Source organism: Pseudorca crassidens, chromosome 18 (assembly GCF_039906515.1).
Source record: "Pseudorca crassidens isolate mPseCra1 chromosome 18, mPseCra1.hap1, whole genome shotgun sequence".
NCBI classification, from domain to species: Eukaryota; Metazoa; Chordata; class Mammalia; order Artiodactyla; family Delphinidae; genus Pseudorca; species Pseudorca crassidens.
This window is the reverse complement of record NC_090313.1, coordinates 76,828,705-76,848,704: the sequence shown is the minus strand read 5'-3', so window position 1 is coordinate 76,848,704 and position 20,000 is coordinate 76,828,705. Positions and strand designations below refer to the sequence as shown.

The window sequence follows — 20,000 nt, the reverse complement described above, 5'->3', positions numbered from 1 at the left end:
TGCTTGCCTTTCAGAAAACAATAAAACTGGACACCCCCGCCTCTTAGGAAAAGCAAAAGAAATTCCAGATGGGATGACGATTCAAATGTGAAAGAGGCGAACACAAAAATACTAAAATAAATGGGTCATTAAAAAAAAAAAGTATAAGCTTGAGATAAAGAATGCTTTCTTGAAATGTCATGAAATCCGGAAAGCTAAGGGCTAAGATTAGAAACAATTTGACCACCTGAACCCTTGGGGCTGGCTGTTTCTGTGGCCTGGGTGGGCGAGCCCCTCCCATCCCCGCGCTCCCTACTGCCTGTCCACGGAGGCTGGGCTGCCGACCGAAACTGGGCCACTCAGGCTCCGCCCCCAAGTGTGAATGTGGAGTTGTGGACACGGGGACTGAAAGGGGACGGTTTTCTAAGGAGACTGTCCAGTGCCTGGACCTCGGAGCGCAGGGGCTTGTCCTGCCTGAGGCTCTCCACCTCCTTCTTCTACCTTTGGTCATCGAGGCCGAATTCTCTTTCTGCTGAAGTTAGCCAGGGTCAGTGTTTATTGCTTGCACTCAAAGGACTCTAGTGAATTAGGGACCTGGATGGCGGGGTGGAGAGGGGAATCCCCTGCCCCGCTTCTCCCTCTCACTCCATAAAACATTCTAAAGCAGTTGAAAGAAAAACACCAAACTGGAAAAACATTTACAGTAAGGATAAACGATCAACCAGAGAAAAACAGACGCAGAACGTTCATGGCCAATTCACAGGAGGAAAATACCAATAAACATATGAAAGGATGTGTAATCTTTCTAATAACCAAAACTATGCAAACTCTGAAACAATCACGTATTTAGCACCTCTTATCTGCGCAGTGGCAGAGTCAGCCACAGGCTGCGTTCCCACGCTGTCGTTGTCCCTCTTAAGGAAATCTTTTCGGTGAACATCCCTCTTCCCTTAACCTGGCTGGCTGTGTGGTTCTGTCTCCCCGCTCCCTGTTCGTCGGGTACCCCTGGCCCGCGCGGCGCTCTCCGCTTTCTCTAAGGCGTCCGCCCCTCAGTGGAGAGACCTCCCGAGGGCCGGGCCGGGCCTGCGTCACGACGCGTGCAGCCGGGTTAACGCGGGTCGGCGCGTGTCCGCCCGGGGCGCTCAGATCGGCCTCCGCCTGCCGCCGCGCACACCTGGGCGGTTCTGTTTGGAGAGCTTTGCCGCGGGTCCCCTGAAACAATGGAGGGCGCTGCGAGGGATGCCCGGGGTAAGAGGGGGCGCGGTGTGGGCCGCAGGGGAGGGGAGGACAGGAGGGAAGGAACGGGCACGGGACAGGGAGGGGAGACATCGCCTAGGGCAGCCCGCCGTTAGGGGGGCGGGGGGGGAGAAGCTTACCTGCGCAGGTGAGGGGTGCGCGCGGCCACGCGCGTGTGGAGAGGCGCCAGGAGGAGGGCGAGGGAGGGCGCGGGCATCCAGAGAGTGAGGAGGGGGCCGGGGGAGGCCGAGCGGGGGCGAGGCCGCGGAAGGGCCTACGCCCCCGTGCCCTCGCTCTGCCCGCCCTCACTCGCCTGTTCTCTCGTCCCTTTACCCGGTCTGTCTTTCCTGCCTCTCCAGGCTCCGGCAGTCACATCAGCGGGGGGTTGGGGGGGGGCCGGAGAGAGCGGGGCGACTGTGTGTCCGGGGCTGTCCTGGGGCGCGGGACCACCTGTTGGGAGGCGCCCCAGCCTGAGCGGCTCTGCGCACCCGGGTGCCTGCGCTTAGCGGCAGGGTGCTCTGTTGTATCCATAAATGTGCACCCCGTTCTCCATCATCTGAGGGCGCATTGGATGGGCTTGTTTTCCGAAGTTCGGGCACAAGTGGTGCATCTTGCCACTTTTTCGGGAGGATGTAAATGGGTCTACGTCAACTGATAGCTCACCAGCAGGGCTGCGCGCCCCTGAGACTTCCGCCCTCCAGCCTGACCTTGCGCCACCTGGGTCCCCTGTCCCCTCGCGTCCCCACCCGCGCCCACCCGGAGCAGCCTGGGCGGAGCCGGCTCCCCCTTCCTCACCCTCGGGGCGCGCGGTGGCCCGAGTGCCCGGGTCACTCCGCCAAAATGCAGCCCAGAGCACTTGGTGGTTGAACAATTCAGGAAGAGCCTCGGTCCAAACATTCATCTGTCGTGGCCGCTCCTTTTAGAACTCCGAGCAAAAAAAGTAGAAAATAGTGAGGGAAAAAAATGTTTAAAATGAACGTTATATGAGCATGAATGTTTGTAAAATATTTTTAGAGGTGAAGAAGCAGATAGCAAACCAAATATTAAACGTTAACTTCTCAAAAGTTAACGAGCTTTATTTTAATGTTTCTATTTTTTCGTAACTTATGTATTGTTTTCATGAAGGTTGCTCCATTAGGGAAGGATGTTAGGAGCTTTTCCCCCGCATGTAAAATTGTGTCTTTTGAATCCCGCGTAATTTCAAGCAGCCGCTGTTCCCGTGTCTCAGCAACACTAGTAACAGAACCGGCCACACCTGTAGCTCTGACGCAGCTGAAATAAGCCCTGGGCTTAATCCCTTAAAGAAAGGGATTCTTGTGACTTGAGAAAAGAGATCATCTATCAATGGTAAGGCATAAGGTCCCTCATCCATTATAAAAACGACAATTGAAAAGATGATGAGCGAATTCAAGAACATAAACGAGCCAGACCTCCCCCTCACCCAGGGCGGGACCCGCACCCCACCCTCACCTCTTGCTTGTTTTTGTGTCCCTGGCTCCTGAGTCTGCGCTGCAAGAGCTTCTCCATGTGGCTAAGATGACAATCACGGTGTGTATAGTAGTTTACTATCATAATGCAATTAGCCATAAAGAGTGAGCAGGTCTTGCTACTCCATTTACTCTCAGGGGAAGCAAAGCACATTACATTTCTGTGCCCTTTTCTTTTTCATAAGGGTTTTTAAAAAAATTTATTTATTTTACTTATTTTTGTCTACGTTGGGTCTTCATTGCTGCGCGTGGCCTTTCATTTGTTGCGGTGAGCGGGGGCTAACTCTTCGTTGCGGTGCGCGGGCTTCTCATTGCGGTGGCTTCTCTTGTTGCGGAGCATGGGCTCTAGGCGCGCGGGCTTCCGTAGTTGTGGCATGTGGGCTCAGTAGTTGTGGCTCACGGGCTTAGTTGTTCCACGGCATGTGGGATCTTCCCAGACCAGGGCTCGAACCCGTGTCCCCCTGCATTGACAGGCGGGTTCTTAACCACTGCGCCACCAGGGAAGTCCCTTGTTGCCTATTTTTAACTTGGGTTGTTTGTCTTGTTGAAATGTTCTGTATAGTCTGTTGCCAGATATATGATTTGCAAATCTTTTCATAATGGCATTTTTTGAAGTGCAAACAATTTTATCTTGAGGAAGTCAAGTTCACTATTTCCTTTTTATGGACTGTGTTTTTGGTATCCTATCTAAGAATTCTTTACCTAATCCAAAGTCACAAAGGTTTTCTTTGTTTTCTTATAGAAGTATTATGGTTTTAGTTTTTATACTCAGCTCTGTGATCTATTATGAGTTAATTTTTTTTACAAGGTGAGATGTAAGGGTCTAAATTCACCTTGGTGTATATGGATATCCAATTTGTTCCAGCATCCTTTGTTGAAAAGTATTCTTTTAAAATGTATGAAGTGAAAAGACATTTACCTTATTCCTAGGTACTATGTAGATGTATTATAGTGTCCTCGCTGAGTTTGTAAATCAGTTGGCATGTCCTGTAGTCACATTCATACCTGGTTATGTGGCTGTACTGACCGTGTCTACGTTTAACTAAATTAACACTCGTGAAGTTAACAGTTGCTTCAAACACTGGGTGAGCATCGAGAATCACAGCAGTCACCTGTTAATTGCAAACTGGAAGCGAACTGCCGTTGTTTCTACAAGCTCTGTCTGCATGGCCCAGTTCACACCATGCTCTACCCTTGCACTCTCTCTTTTTCACTGGACACTCATGCTTCCCTTTGTGTCTCGTCTTTCTTGGAGGCAGAGAGGAGAGGAAACTCCTCTAAGTCTTCCTGAGAAGCAGCCGGGCAGGGTCAAGACTGCCTTTCAGGCTGTGACTGCTGGTGGGAGGGGGGATAGAAGCTCCTTTTCCAAGACTGTTTCCCAGTGACCTGCCTTCCTTATAGTATGGCTGACAGAGCGGTGCAGGCCGGTTCTCCTCAGCTGGTCCCTGGGCTTTGACGTCCTGGATGAGAGGTTGTCACTGCGCTCCAGGCCCCCCATCACTAGAGGAACAAACACCACGGCTGAAGGAGAGCCAGCTTCAAGATGCTTCCCATCCTTGTGCACATGTGTATACGCAGGTTACATCACAACCACACGTGCTCACGCCCCCACCTGAGTGCCTGCCTTTCTCTGGGCCTCCATACACCCCCTCTTGTCGCTCTCTGGGGTTCTTTCCATCTGAGCCCAAATGGAGCAATTCTGACTCTCAGGTCACGTGGGGACAGGGCTGTGACCACAGTCGGCAACCCAAGCACACGGGTCCCATCCTGACGGGCCAACCAGATGAAGGGCTGCCGTGCTCTCTGTTTGTGCAAAACACAGACAGTTGGATTGAATCTAAGGCAGTTTTCTCAGAATGGGGCAGAGACCATGCATATCAGAACCACCCAGAATGCTTGCAGAAAGGCAGATACCCTTGGGACTAGAATCCACGACTTACTGAATCAGGTGCGGGTGAGGATCAGCGGTTCCTAAGTTCCTGGGTTTAGTAAGAGGTGCTCTTCTGTGCAGAAGCTTTACACCCACTGGTCCAAGGTACACAGAAGGACGTGTAGAGCTGTCCACAGTTGACTGCTGTTGTGAGTACAAGTATGGCTCTAGACCCTTTATACCAAATGGACTTAATTATTTTTGTAATCATTGAATTCCAGAGTTTAAAGAGACTTACTACTCATCTAAATAAGGCCAATGGATACGTAGTGACTTGGCTGAGAAACCCATTTTTCTTTATTCCGCTGTGTCTCCTTAATAGCACATCCGTTCAAGCTGCCCAAATGGGACAACAAGCCTTTCACCGAAAGGTAGAATACAACTCAGAGAAGAATTGTGGAGCGCAAACAGGGAAAAAGAGTTACGCATTAGTTATCTTTCACATTCATCTAGACATGAAAGGTCAACTTCCTCTGGTGATAGAGAATATTCTGAGATCAATTAAAAATGCTGACTGACACAAAAGCGAGTCTGTAAACCTTGTTTTACTTGGCCTTGTAACTGAGTTTAAATTGCGAAATCAGATCTTAATAGAAATCACATATTTAAAAGCTTTTTATAAGTCTCTGAAATTTCCTCTTGATATTTGGAATTTATCTTAGGTAGAAGGCTACTGCTTGGCTACTTCAGACTCTGAGCCCTAAACTTTCTCTAAGAAAAGGAAATACTGGAGAAAGTATTCGAGGAGCTGTATCATCCTTGAAGTTAGGAAGTAGTTACCTGATTTATGGAGAATTTTGTAAGTGACGGTGAGACACTGATGGGGAATTTTTAGTAGATAGGCATTCTCTATGTCCATGGTCTTAATTACTTCCCAGTAGAGCATCACATAATGGACCTAAGAAGGTCCAAATACACATAGGATACAAGTTTAGGGAATTTTTGTTTTTGTGATGGGAACACCATGGCCAATATACCAGCTGATGCTCACAAACACATTTTATTTTTGAAGTAAAAAAGTATTCTTCGTCTAAGGACTTCCCTGGTGGCACAGTGGTTAAGAAAAAGCCACCTGCCAATGCAGGGGACACGGGTTCGAGCCCTGGTCCTGGAAGATCTCACATGCCGTGGAGCAACTAAGCCCATGCGCCACAACTACAGACCCTGCACTCTAGAGCCCACAAGCCACAACTACTGAGCCCATGTGCCACAACTACTGAGCCCACATGCTACAACTACTGAAGCCTGCGCACCTAGAGCCCATGCTCCGCAACAGGAGAGGCCACTGCAATGAGAAGCCCGCGCACCGCAGCGAAGAGTAGCCCCCGCTCACTGCAACTAGAGAAAGCCCGCATGCGGCAACAAAGCCAAATAAATTAATTAATTAATTTAAAAAAATAAGATATTGAGACACTTTAAGAAGCTTTGCTGGGGCTTCCCTCGTGGCACAGTGGTTAAGAATCCGCCTGCCAATGCAGAGGACACGGGTTCGAGCCCTGGTCCGGGAAGATCCCACATGCCGCGGAGCAACTAAGCCCGTGTGCCACAACTTCTGAGCTTGTGCTCTAGAGCCCGCGAGACACAACTACTGAAGCCCGCACACATAGAGCCCGTGCGCTGCAACAAGAGAAGCCTCTGCAATGAGAAGCCCGTACACTGCAACGAAGAGTAGCCCCTGCTAGCCGCAACTAGAGAAAGCCCGCACACAGCAACAAAGACCCAATGCAGCCAAAAATAAATAAATAAATTTATATTTAAAAAAAAGCTTTGCTGTTTTAAGTTGACACTCATTCATCTACACACAGCCTGTTCCAAGCAAATTTGATGACAAAGAGCAGAAGAGATGCAGAAATGGTACAGAGATTTGTATTAATCAGTAATATTTTGGTTGCAAGTGATACTAACGTAGCTGGTTTCAGGAGTGGCTTGGGGAAAGTTTAGTTCCCCGCCCCCGTTAATCTCCATGATCCCCCCCAAAATCTACACTGTGAGTAATGCAGCCTTTGGCACAGTTCAAGCTATGTTCCCTAGCCCTTTCCTCCCTAAATCCTTCCTGTGTAGAACTTTTGCACAATTACCTGAAGTGCATAAAAAAGGAATTTATTCAATCACATGAAGTCCAGTGAGTGGCCTGGGCTTCAGAAAAAGCTGAACCGATCAGGTCAGACAATATTATCAGAGGGACTTCCCTGGCAGTCCAGTAGTTAAGACTCTGTGCTCTCAATGCAGGGGGCCCGGGGTTTGATCCCTGGTTGGGGAGCTAAGATCCTGTAGGCTGCATGGTGCACCCTCCCCCAAAAAACCCCAATGTTATCAGAAATGCATCTTAGAAATGCTCGCTAGACAGCGTCTCTCCCAATGGTGCCAAGATGGCTGCTGGAAACCCCCAACTCATGTCCTGCTTATAACTTCCCACAGCCCCTCTGTCCTCAAGTGTCTCTCTGTAAAGCCCTCTGGCTTCCCTGCTGGGATCACCCCTTCCCCTGGAGGTAAAGCCCAGTTTCCAGGGAGACTTATTCTGGTTGGCCAGCACGCCTCTGATAAATGGAATATTTATAAATGGAATATTCCCTGCCATATCAGTAAAGAAAGGATGTCACAGTCATCAACGATTGCAGCCCTCCAGCGGGAGCCGGTGAGCCCTGAGGAAACTCAGGATGTGAAATCACAGGATACTGGCTCCAGAGAGCTGAGGTGCAGGTCAACGGCACGATGTCAGTGAGCCCAGACTCGTGCATCTTCCTGTACATAGAAAAGCGCTAAATTCCTTAACCTGAGATACCTGGTTTTCTTTAATTAACAATAATCTTTTGATGTTCCCGACTACCTGCCCTTTTGTTGCAAAACTTCTATATAACCTGGCTCCCCCCTCGCCCCCTCGGAGTGGTTTCTCAGAGTTATCTGAACGCTGTCTCCCGGGCTGCAGTCCTCATTTTGTCCCAAATAAAACTTAAGTTGCAACTTTCATGTTGTGCATTTTTTTAAGTTAGCACCACCCAGGGGTAATAACAGCTAAAGTTTTAATACCTCTCCTTTTAGATACGGATGTGTGTGTGTGTATTTATATATAATATATATGTGTATTTAAAAATAGATCACAACATATACAGTTGCATTTTCCCTTTGTTCATTTAACATTTGACATTCATTTAACTTATTATGGTTTCTCAAGCCATTAAATAGTCTTCAAAAATTTTGCTTTTAAAGAGAATCATTTTCTAAAAAGAATTGTAAATTATTTAAATGCTCATTCTTTTGCCATTGGGCTTGCTTTCCAGGTTTTTGCTATTATAAATAACATTATTATGAGTATCCCAGTACAAGCATTTAAAGTTTTCACTTCCTTTATTAGTATTTTAATTTTTTTTTTTTTTTGGTCACGTCACGCAGCTTGCGGGATCTCAGTTCCCCTACCAGGAATTGAACTCAGGCCATGGCAGTGAAAGCCTGGACTCCTAACTGCTAGGCTACCAGGGAACTCCCCTGTATCAGTATTTTATTTTATTTATTTATTTATTTTTTGCCGCAACTTAAGGCTTGTGGGATCTTAGTTACCCGAGCAGGGATCGAACCCGTGCCCCCTGCGGTGGAAGTGTGGAGTCTTAACCACTGGACCACCAGGGAAGTCCCTTTATTAGTATTTTAAAAGTTGAGGTATAGTTTACAGTGAAACATGTACATCTTACCTGTACAGTTTGATGAGTTTTGAAAAATGCATACACCCAATATCTACTCCTTTATAGAAAAAAAGAACTTTTCTATCATCCCAGGAAGTTACCCTTCCCAGTAAATTTCTACACCCTGGCCCTGAGATATATTTTTGTCTTTTCTTAAACTTCATTTAAATGGAATTGTTAAAATAAAAATTTTCACAGACATTTTATAGATCAGTTTACTAGATCAAGTAAGCTTTTATTCAACAATTCATGAATCTAGCAGCATCCAATGTAGCAGATGGAAAGAAGTCCCAAAGAGCTGTACAAGGCGAGAGATTTTTTTAAAGTTGAGATATAATTACATATTATATTAGTTTCAGGTGTACAATATAATGATTCAATATTTGTATATACTGCAAAATGACCACCACAATAAGTCTAGTTAACATCTGTCATCACACATAGTTACAAGCTTTGTTTTCTCGTGAAGAGAACTTTTAAGATCCACTCTTTTAGCAACTTTCAAATATACGTACAGTAATATTAACTATAGTCTCGGTGCTGTACGTTCCATCCCCAGGACACTTATTCTACAGCTGGAAGTTTGTACCTGGATCCCCTTCACTCATGTTTTCCACATCCTCCCCCCGTCTCTGGCCACCACCAATCTGTTCTCTGTATCTATGAGCTTGTGTCTGTTGTTGTTTTAGATTTTACATATAAGTGAGATATCATATCATACAGAGATATCATACGGTCTTTCTCTGACTTATTTCACTTAGCATAATGCCTTCAAGGTCCATCCATATTGTCACAACCAGCAAGATTTCCTTCTTTTTCATGGCTGAATAATATTTCACGTCATATATATATTATCTCTCTCTCTATATATATATATTTATATACACAGACCACATCTTCTTTATTCATTCATTTATGGATGGGCACTTAGGTTGCTTCCATACCTTGGCTGCTATAAACAACGCTGCAGTGAACACAAGGTTGCATATATCTTTTCAATTTAGTGGTTTTGTTTTCTGCTGATAAACATCCAGAAGTAGAGTTGCTGGATCGTACGGTAGCTCTATTTTTAATTTTTTGAGGAACGTCCGTACCGTTTCCATAGTGGCGGCCCCAATTTATACCCCCAGCAACGATGCACGAGGGCTCCCTTTTCTCCATAGCGTCGTCAGCACTTGTTATTTCTTGTCTTTTTGGTGACAGCCATTCTTACGTGTGTGAGGTGATCTCGTTGTGGTTTTGATTTGCATTTCTGTGATGATCAGTGATGTTGAACACCTTGCAAGGGGTGTTTATAGACCAGAGTGAGCAGGTACAAGGAAGTTATACTGGGCATTTGCTGATTGGTTAAGGCAGGGTTACTTACCTATAAGGAACAAAGGGAAGTCTTGGAGGGGTCAGGAAACTTGTGCTGAGCAGACAAGCCCTGATGGGTAGACTAGGCTTTCCTTTTCTGGGACAGCCAAGCATAGAGCATAGCAATTTAGTTAAGTTTTGGTTTGCTGATGTGGGGTTTAGCACGAGCGACTTATCTTGGGGCTAATCTGGTTACTCTAACATAACCATCCTGTATCTACTTTCTTGTGTCTTGCTTTCCTCCAGCGTCAGCCTTTTGAGATCCGTCTGTGCTGTTGTACACATTGGTAATTGTAAATTTGTTCCTTTTTACTGCTGAGTCATAGCCTATGAACATACTGCAATTTCTTTATCCATTTACCTGTAGGGTGGTTTCCAGTGTGAGGTTATTATGAATAAAACTACTATTAATATCCTCTTACAAGTCTTTTTTGTAAATAAGTGCTCACTTCTTGGGGGTAAGTACCTAGAGGTGGAATTTCTGGGTTTACGGAAGGTGGGCATTTAAGTTCTACAGGAACTGCAAGTTTTCCAGGGTGGTCACAGCAGTTTACACTCTCACCAGCAGTGTCTGAGTTCTGCTTGTTCATCATCCTCCACGATAGTTGGGGTCATTTATCTTTATTTCAACATCCTGGTGGGTGTGTGGTGGAATATTGTTTTTTTTTTTTAATTGGAGTATAGTTGAGTTACATGTTGTGTTACTTTCAGGTGTACAGCAAAATGAATCAGTTATACATATACATATATCCACTTTTTTGTAAGATTCTACTCCCATACAGGTCAATACAGAGTATCGAGTAGCGTTCCCTGCGCTATACAGCAGGTCCTTATTAGTTATCTATATAGTAGTGTGTATATGTCAATCCCAATCTCCCAATTCATCCCTCCCCGTCCCCCCCTGGCAAACCATAGGGTTGTTTTCTACATCTGTGACTCTATTTCTGTTTTGTAAATAAGTTCATTTGTACCATTGTCTTAGATTCCACACATAAGCAACATCACACGATGTCCGTTGTGAGGTGCATTTTCCTGATGATGAACAAGTTGTTCTTTTAGTGTTGCACTGTGGGAATTATTTAGACCTTCTAGATACAAGTCCTTGTCGGATGGATGCATCGTGAATGTCTTTTCCCAGTCAATGGATGGGCTATTGATGTTCTTGGTGGCGTCTTGATGAGCAGAAGGTTTATTTTTGATGATGTTCAATTTCTTAGTTTTTCCTTTTATGCTCAGGGCTTTTTACGGTCCTGCATAAGAAGTATTTTCTCCTCCATTTTCTTCTAGAAGCTCTATGTGCTTAGTTTTTTACACTGACATCTGTGATCCAGGTTGAGTTCATTGCTGTGTATGGTTAAGGGGTCAAGGCTTCTTTTTTCCCTATGGACATCAAGTTGTCACAGCAGCATTTATTGCAGACGACTTTTCCCCTCTTGAATTGCTTTAGTGCCTGTCAGAATCATTTCCCTCTATGTGCAGGCGTCTGTTTCTGGGCTCTGTGCTGTTTGGTGCTCTCTCTACTCACATGTCCCCATCACAGTGTCAGCATTAGCCTAAGACCTGAAATGAGGCAGTGTAAGTCCTTCTGTTTTGTCCTTTGGGAGCCCAGATGCCTTGTTTTCAGTGTGGAGGTCTTGCATATCTTTCATTAATTTTTCCATAAGTATTTTATGATTTTGGTACCATTATAAATAATATATATATTTTTTGCGGTACGCGGGCCTCTCACTGTTGTGGCCTCTCCCCTTGCAGAGCACGGGCTCCGGACGCGCAGGCTCAGCGGCCATGGCTCAGGGGCCCAGCCACTCCACGGCCTGTGGGATCTTCCCGGACCGGGGCACGAACCCGCGTCCCCTGCATCGGCAGGCGGACTCCCAACCACTGCGCCACCAGGGAAGCCCTATGAATAATATTTTATTAAAATTAAAATTGCTTCTTGCTCGTTCTGGTAGATTGTGCTTCCCCAAGTGGCTGCAACAGTGTTTCCAATCCTCAGGCTCCTCCAGAATCTTGCCGCTTTTCCATCAATAAATGGGGTCTCTTTCCTGTGCCCTTGGACTGAGCCAGCCTTTGTGGCTGCCTTAACAAACAGGATGTGGTGGAAGAGATGCTGCATGATTTCCAAGGCCAGGTTAGAAGGGCTGACATAGCTTTCACCTGCCTCCTCTTTCCCGGCACCACTGGATCCAGCCACCATGGTGTGAGGAAGCCTAGGCTACCCGAAGAGGCCACGTGTAGGCGTCCCAGCTGCAGCCGGCGTCACACGCTGGATGTGAATGTGAATGAGTGAATGAATGATTGAGGGGGACAGGGTCTGTGACAACTGCCCTTTTGTCATTGGAAAATAGATATTGCTGGTTCTACTAATAGATATCAATAGATATTGATAGTTCCATGTCCAGTGTGGCCCACTCTCTCTAAAAACAGTGTGTAAAAATGAGAAGAACCTGGACAAGAGTCATCAGAATGCATTCGCAGAGTGCTTTAGGCGACCACCTAAGGAGAATAAGGATTTCCACGAAATGGTCTTCCTTCCCGGACCCTTCGCCAATCCTGTCAGAGTGGCTCTTTAGTTAGTTTGTAAATAAGGACAGGAGAGAGGCCTTATGAAGAAAGCCTGAAAGGAAATTGGTCTGGGGACAGAGGGAAAGGAAAGGGATTAGGGACTGTTGGCTTCCACTGTGTCTATATTGTTTTGTTCCCTAAACTGGAGAGTAGGGACATGCGTGATAGCTATATGCTTATCTATACCTTTTTACGTGCCATATATATGCCATTCCTTTAAAAATGTCTATAGAGGGACTTCCTGGGTGGCGCAGTGTTTAAGTATCCACCTGCCAATGCAGGGGACATGGGTTCGAGCCCCTAAGCCCGTGCACCGCAACTACTGAAACTGCGCTCTAGAGCACATGAGCCACAACTACTGAGCCTACGCTCTAGAGCCCGTGTGCCGCAGCTACTGAAGCCTGCGTGCCTAGAGCCCGTGCTCCGCAACGAGAAGCCACCACAATGAAAAGCCCGCGCACCGCAACGAAGAGTAGCCCCCACTCGCCGCAACTAGAGAAAGCCCGCGCACAGTAACGAAGACGCAACGCAGCCAAAAATAAATAAATAAAATAAATAAATTTTTTTAAAATGTCTATAGACATGACAGACATAGACATATAAAAGGTAGACATACAGATGTATACATGTATGAACATTTTAAAAAGGAAATGGGGTTTTAGTTTACGGTAAAGAAGGGCTTAAGAAATGGCTTAAAGTCTTATGTATAAATTTATAAAGAGAAACTCATTGCTAGGAACTTTTAGGATCACCCTCAGCATCTGTGACGACCCACTGAGGAAACATTTTCTCCCGCCCTGAAGCTCAGCTCAACAATTTAGAACATTTCTTCTTCCTCAGCTTCCTGCTAAAGGCTCATTCCTTATCAGGAACCCATTTTGTTTTGTTTTAGGCCCAAGATAGTCAGGCAGGAATCCTACTTGAAGCTGAAATTGTCAGCCTACAGTTTTCAAAACAAGTTGTCCATCCCTTCTGCATTTTTTCTAAGAAGATGCGAGTCAGAGGCCCGCGGGAGGGGAGCTTGGGGCCTCATGGCTCTGCCTTCCCGGGCAAGAATCCTCTCTGCTGAACCCTGCTCTCCTTGTCAGCCCCTGGTGTTTAACTTGTGTTCAGTGAAGCTTCGCGGTCACATCGGTAAACGCAGGGGCCGGCTCTTCCTTAAATTGTTTTTTCGTGTGTGTTCACTCTGAGGTCAGAATTTTATCAGATATTAAAAAGATGCAGCTTTTTTTCCTTTTATTTTCTTTATGGAATGGTGCCCAGCAGGACCAAGCACAGTTTCGAAATTAACATTAAAGTAAAAACAAGCAAAAGTAGATCAAGTGACCTTGGACCAGTCACCTCACCTCTCAACGATTCTGTTTCTATGGAAGAAGGTGTGTGTGTATCGCGCGCTAAGTGATGCCCAGAATTTCTTACAGTTTCAACACGCCACTAGCTAAAGGTGTAGGGAGGCTGCAGGGCTGGGGTGAGGAGTCCAGAGACCCAGGACCTTCCTGAGTTCCAGGCCACATGTCAGGCACCTTAGAAATACCTGTTCGCAGAGGTCCCACCGTACTGGACATGGAAGGACAAACTGCGGCGGGATAAAAAGGAAAGTAGGAGCCCGAATGACTCCCACCTGCGCCCCCTGACAAGTGGCAGGCGGGGCAACCAGGTAGCAGATGGGCACAGAGAGAAACGGTCCCTGAGGGGCGCCCGGCTCCCAGGCGAGCCCCTAAAACACCGATCCCGCCTCCCGCGTGCCTTCTCCGCACCTGAAGGCGCCTCGGCCTGCGCGACGTTCCAGAGGCTTCCCCGGAGGCCGGGCCCCCCCTCCGCCCGCCCGCGCCCGGAGCCCGCAGCCCCGGCGCCGCCGCACTGGGCGCTGCAGCTGCGCGGACGACGCAGCCCCGCGCAGGAGGCCGCCCGCTCCCGGCCCGGCGCGCTCCCCATGGCCCTCGGGCCGCCGGCCCCGCGCCCAGCCCCGCGCAGCGCCCGCGGGGGACACGATGCCCAACGGCCCCGGCCGCGGCCAGACTCTTAAGATGTCCCTGCCCCGGAGGTCGTGGACCCGCACGTCCGTAGGTGAGAGCGGGGGCGCGGAGAGGGGGACGGTCCGGGCTGGGGGTGGGGAGAGGGCGGGGCGGGGTGGGGTGGGGAGGAGGATGGTCCGGGCGGGGGGTGGGGAGGGGATGGTCCGGGCGGGGGGGCGGGGCGGGGGGAGAGGGCGGGGGCGCGGTCAGGACCCAGCGCCCCGCCCCCCGCCCTCCCCCGCGCCCCCGCCCCGCCCCCGCCGGGGGCTGGGCGCCGCGACACCAGGGAGGCCTGGGACGGGGGTGGGGACACGGTCAGAGCCCGGGCGCCGGGCAGGTGCTCGTGAGGGCGGCCGCCACCCTCCCCCGCCCGCCATCGTCCCTCCGCCGCTGGTGCCCGTCCCCACCGCGGTGGGTTCGGGGCGGTTTGCGCACCACCCTCTCGCCCCTGCCGCCTCGCCGCGCGTTTTGCTGCAGAGCTGGGGGGTGGGGCGGCGGGGCACCCCAGCTTTGTGACTCCCTGGGGCCCCGGGGCCTCGCGCAGCGACGCTCCAGCCGGTGACCCTCCCCCCTCCCTGGGGACGCCCGGGCTGGGCCTCGGAGGCCGGTCTTTTCGAGCCACACGCCCGGTGCCCCCAGGGCGGCGTCCCGTCCGCTCGCATCCTTAGGCGCCGTGTTGCGTTCGTTTTGTAGCATGTTTAGGGACCCCGGCCTTGTTGAGCTGGATGTCACGTGATTGTGATACTTGATGGGCTGTCGACACCCTTAGGGAATGAGAGGTGGAAAGGGATTAGATTTCATTCCGTTTCAGGACTCTTGGCAAGTTTGTAGGTCCATCTCTGATACAAGGAAGGTACAGGGTTTGCGGTTTGGAGCTGGGGTCGCTTGGAATCGTGGGTTTTGTTTGCTCTCTTGGAGAAAATAGGCCTATAAAAATAAGTGACTTTCCTATTCCTGTAGTTGAATAATGTGAGAGGAAAACAACTTATCAGACAGTTTAGACCAGTGTTTTGTAAACCTGAGTAACGTAAGGGCGCCTTCAGAGACATTTGCGGAGAATCCCAGTGTCAGAGGCTCCCAGGGCTGACGCGCTCAGGCTAGACCTGCTGCGGGGAGCCCGGTTGGGGGGCGGGCGCCGTCCAGGTGCCAGATGGTCCCCGCGTCGGTGCCAAGGTGTACGTGAGGGCACAGCTGCCCTGTGTTAGGAGGTACAGCCCGCAGCATTTGCTCACGCTTGGGCTGTGGGGTCTCAGTGAGAGCGGAGACGCAAAGATGGCTCGAGGGGTTTTGGTCCGAGAAACTGGAAGGATGTACCCTTTACTGAGATAGGGAGAGCTGCAGGAAGAGAAGGTTCTCCTTTTGGCGGGGGTGGTGGTCAGGAATTTGTTTTTGAACGTGTGAATCAGGCCGGTGTCCAGACCAGAGAAGGACGTTCACGATGGCCCACGGACCCAGCAGGATGGGCTCTCAGGACGGGTGTGTAACCACGCCTCACACGGGCCCCGGTCTTGGAAGAGTCCCGAGTTTGTCTTCATGCTCTGCTCTTGCTATGTTGGGGGTCTTACTGATTTTTGAACAGGGGGCCTGCGTTTTCCTTTGCCACTGGGCCCTGCCGCTTACGTGATGTGTATCCACGTGGCCAGAAAGAGAGGGGTCCTTGTGCAGAGCCCTGGGCACTCCAGCATTTCAAGGTCAGGGAGATGAGGGCAACAGCAGGGGGGCTGTAAGGATGGCCAGTGAGCTCGGAGGGAACCCGAGAGGCGGTGTCCAGGAAGCCGGGGTGTCCAGCTGGGCCCAGCATTACCAAGCGCTCAGGACAGGTGAGGCTTGAGAACGGCCCATTTCTTCAGCAGTGGGGAGGGGACGACATGGGTGACCTTGAGGGGAGCTGATTGTGTGTAATCACAGGGAAGCCTATCTGTAAGAGCAGCTTCAAGAGAGACTAAGAGGACAGGTATTGGAAACAGCATGACCGGAAAACTCTTTGGGGTGAATTTTGTAACTGGGGGCGCGCGGCGGGGAGCACAGTGAAGGGTCACTGAAGGAGGATATGAGTTCTAGAAGGCTGTTTTAAGGCTAATGCTACTGTTGCACAGTTGCTGGCATGAAGGTCAAAGGCAGGGCATTACAGGGAGAAGGAAGGGCAGGGATCTGAGATCCACGGTGGGTGGCAGCAGCATCAGGGCGGAGCAGTGCGGGCAAGTCCAGAGGGGGAGGGGCAGGGGGAGGGGCTTCGCTGACGGATAGGCTGTGAGTTCAGGAAGACAGGGAGGAAGGTTTTAAGAGACGGTGGTCTGTTTGGGGTATTTACACATTGTGTGAGGAAGCGGGCGACCTGGACAGTGTGGGCTCCCAGGGGGCAGGCATTTGAACTTGGGTAAAGGGCCTGCTGGGATCAGTTTGGACGACAAAGACGGCAGATGGAAGTGGGGGAGGAGCTGTGAGGGCTGCGAGGGAGGGTCCTGAGCTCTGAGGCCTCTTCTTTCCACTCGACAGAGTGGCGAGGCCCGGACAGTAGCCCTGTACTCCTCCACGGGTATTTTTAAAAGAGCCTTTTCTGAAAACAAAACAAAAACATCCTGTTAGGATTTTGGTTAAAGTTGCATTCAATTTGTAGATTAATCTGGAGAGAAGAGACATTTTAAAAATGTTGAGCCTTCTTTTAATTTATTTATTTTTATTTTGGGCTGTGTTGGGTCTTCGTTTCTGTGCGAGGGCTTTCTCTAGTTGCGGCGAGTGGGGGCCACTCTTCATCGCAGTGCGCAGGCCTCTCACTGTCGCGGCCTCTCTTGGTGCGGAGCACAGGCTCCAGACGCGCAGGCTCAGTAGTTGTGGCTCGCGGGCCTAGTTGCTCTGCGGCATGTGGGATCTTCCGGGACCAGGAATCGAACCTGTGTCCCCTCCATTGGCAGGCGGATTCTTAACCACTACGCCACCAGGGAAGTCCCCAAAATTACATTTTCAATTGGTGTTGCCGGTGCCTAGCAAAGGTTTTGGGGTTTTATATTGACTGTGTACCCAACAACCTAGTGAACAGTCTTATGAATTTTGATAGTTACGGATTCTCTAAATTTTTCAAGTGTAGATATTCTTATTATCTGCAAATAATAATTTCATTTCTTCCTTTATAATTGTTATAACCCTTATTTTTCTTATCTGATTATATTTGCTAGTACTGACAAAAGTTTACCAGAAGTGCCCTTTCTGCTTTGCTCTTAGAACGTTAAAGGGAATGCTTGCAGAATTTCATGCTTCTAGAGTATGATATTTGCTCTGAGAAGTTGGTTGTTGTATTACACTAGGGAGGTACTCTTGTATTCCTACCCATTACTCAGTTCATTAAGGGCAGAGGCTGATTTACTGTGTACCTTGAAGATAATCATAAGGGACCAGGAAGATGCTAAAGATTCCTGGTGGCTGTAGAGGGTGTCTTCCTTTTGTCTCTGGATCCTTGTGTTCATTAAAAGTGAATCATGGGGGCTTCCCTGGTGGCGCAGTGGTTGGGAGTCCGCCTGCCGATGCAGGGGACACGGGTTCATGCCCCGGTCCGGGAAGATCCCACATGCCGCGGAGCGGCTGGGCCCGTGAGCCATGGCCGCTGAGCCTGTGCGTCCGGAGCCTGTGCTCCACAACGGGAGAGGCCACAACGGTGAGAGGCCCGCGTACCGAAAAAAAAAAAAAAAGTGAATCATGGCACACCTGTCAGAATGGCTGTAACGAAAACTGCTGACATCACCAAATCCTGGCCAGGGTGCAGAGAAACTGGATCCCTCATCCGTTATTGCTGGGCAGGTGAAGTGGTCCAGCCACTCGGGAGAGAAGGTTGGCAGTGTCTTCCAACGCTGAACCTGCAGCGACCATTTGACACAGCACTTGTACTCTTGGGCATTTATTCCAGGGAAACAGAAACTTACCTTCACACAAAAACTTGTACTTCAACATTCACAGCAGCTCTACTCCTAATCACAAGAAACTAGAGGTCCTTCAGGGGCTGGATGATCGAACAAAAACTGGTGCGTCCACAGCACGGAACACTGTCGGCAATAAACAGGAACCAGCTACAGCAGCTTGGGTGGAGCTCCAGAGAATTGTGCTGAGAGAAAAAGTCCAACCACAAAAGGTTATATACTGTCTGATCGCATTTATGTAACGTTCATGAAATGACAACAGCATAGAAACGGAGGGCAGATTAGTGCTTGCCAGGGGTGAAGGAGGATGCAGGGGTGGGAAGGATGTGAGGGCAACGCGAGGACCCTTGTGCTCATGGGGATATTCTGTGTCTTGACTTCCTGCATATCGGTATCCTGGCTGTGATGTTGTCCTGTAGTTTTGCAAGGTGGTGCTGTCGTGGGAAACTGGGTAAAGGGTACACAGAAAGTTCAGTGTCATTTCTTACAACTGCATGTGCATCTGAAATGGTCTCAAAATAGAAAGTTTAATATACAAAAGTAAAGCACAGTCATTTCTCATCAAATAAACTAGTTAACTGTTACGTTTCAGGTCTTGTAGTGTACTCCAATTGAAGACATATGAGTTATATCATTGTAATTTCATTGATAGGATGTTCCCTCAGGGCCATTAAGTTGTAGAGCACCTATTCTAGAACACCGCTGAGCCTCTGTGTTGGATGGATGTCACTCTGCCCGTCCATCTCTTCTGCCCTCTCCTGTCTTCAAAGGTGGTTTTAATTTTTAATTTTGTTTTGTTTTAAAAGGCATTCCTACGTGGGCCTAGTTTTCCCCTAACGAGCATTCCTACTGGTCTTCAAAGGTGGTTTTAAGTTGTAATTTTGTTTTGTTTTAAAAAGCGTTCCTACATGGACCTAGTTTTCCCCTAATAATCGGACCCAAGTTTCAAGGGAAGAATGAGGAGAATTGGGGCGGCTGAAAGGGCGAAGAGCTCAAATGTAAGGGCTGGAAGGGATCTCAGAGTTTATCCCCTCATTTCACAGAAGAGAAGAACAATCCAGTTGTGTGCTGTTTGCGGGTCAGCTTCTGGCAGGACCAGGTAATTTCCGGATCCAGGGTGCTTTCCACTGTTTCCAACCTCCCTAGTTCAATATCAGACCTGCATTCACAGAACAAATTCATTCATTCTATATTCTTTCTCTTCCTCAAGTGGAAATAAAGAACTGGGTCTAATTTCTTCCATTTTTTGTACTATCTATCCTGTGGGTACTCAGTAAATACAGATTTGACCGAGCTTTGTCATGGATTATTTTTGGACTTGATCTAAGGGTCTAGATTGTGTTTGGAAGATTCTTAGAGCTCGTGTATATGGGATTTAAAACATCGGGCTCTCAGGTTAGAGAGAAGTGGATTTAAATTCTGACACCGTCATTTGCTACCTGTATGACATTAAAAAGCTTCCTCTGTTTCCGTCACCGATAAGGATGAAAATAAATTTTGTAGTTCACGGGATGGTTGTGATTAGCGAGTAACGTGCATAAACGTGCGTGCGTGCATTACTCGACCCGTTGAGGGGGCTTTATGATACGGTCGAGCTCGTATCGACAACATATCTGACCTTTCTCATGCCGCCCGTCATCAGCTAAGGTCAACTCCACCACCTAGACACTCACCCTGCAAACAGCAGAATTGGCAAAAACTTCAGTTGTCACTGTTTTCCCGTCTCCATCGTATGAAGGAGGCCTTAACTAGGAGATGACTGCATAGTCATCACTGGAGAATTTGTGTTCTTTTTGTGTCATTATTGGGTGTATGTGATTATCCAGCTAGCGCTCTGATTATGGCTA

General features: G+C 48.7%; 1 protein-coding gene across 2 annotated transcripts in view; it reads left to right on the top strand.

Annotated features, from left to right (window-relative positions):
- Nucleotides 1-1,077: 1,077 nt before the first annotated feature.
- ATP8A2 (ATPase phospholipid transporting 8A2) overlaps nt 1,078-20,000 on the top strand; it is a 526,913-nt gene continuing 507,990 nt past the window's right edge. Inside the window, exon 1 of one of the 2 annotated variants that reach the window (XM_067713702.1) lies at nt 1,078-1,227. In XM_067713702.1, the coding sequence (XP_067569803.1) occupies nt 1,200-1,227 (28 nt within the window). In that variant the 5' untranslated portion in view covers nt 1,078-1,199. Of the gene's footprint in view, nt 1,228-14,130; nt 14,298-20,000 lie in introns of those variants that run through there. The other variant, XM_067713701.1, reaches the window with a different exon arrangement.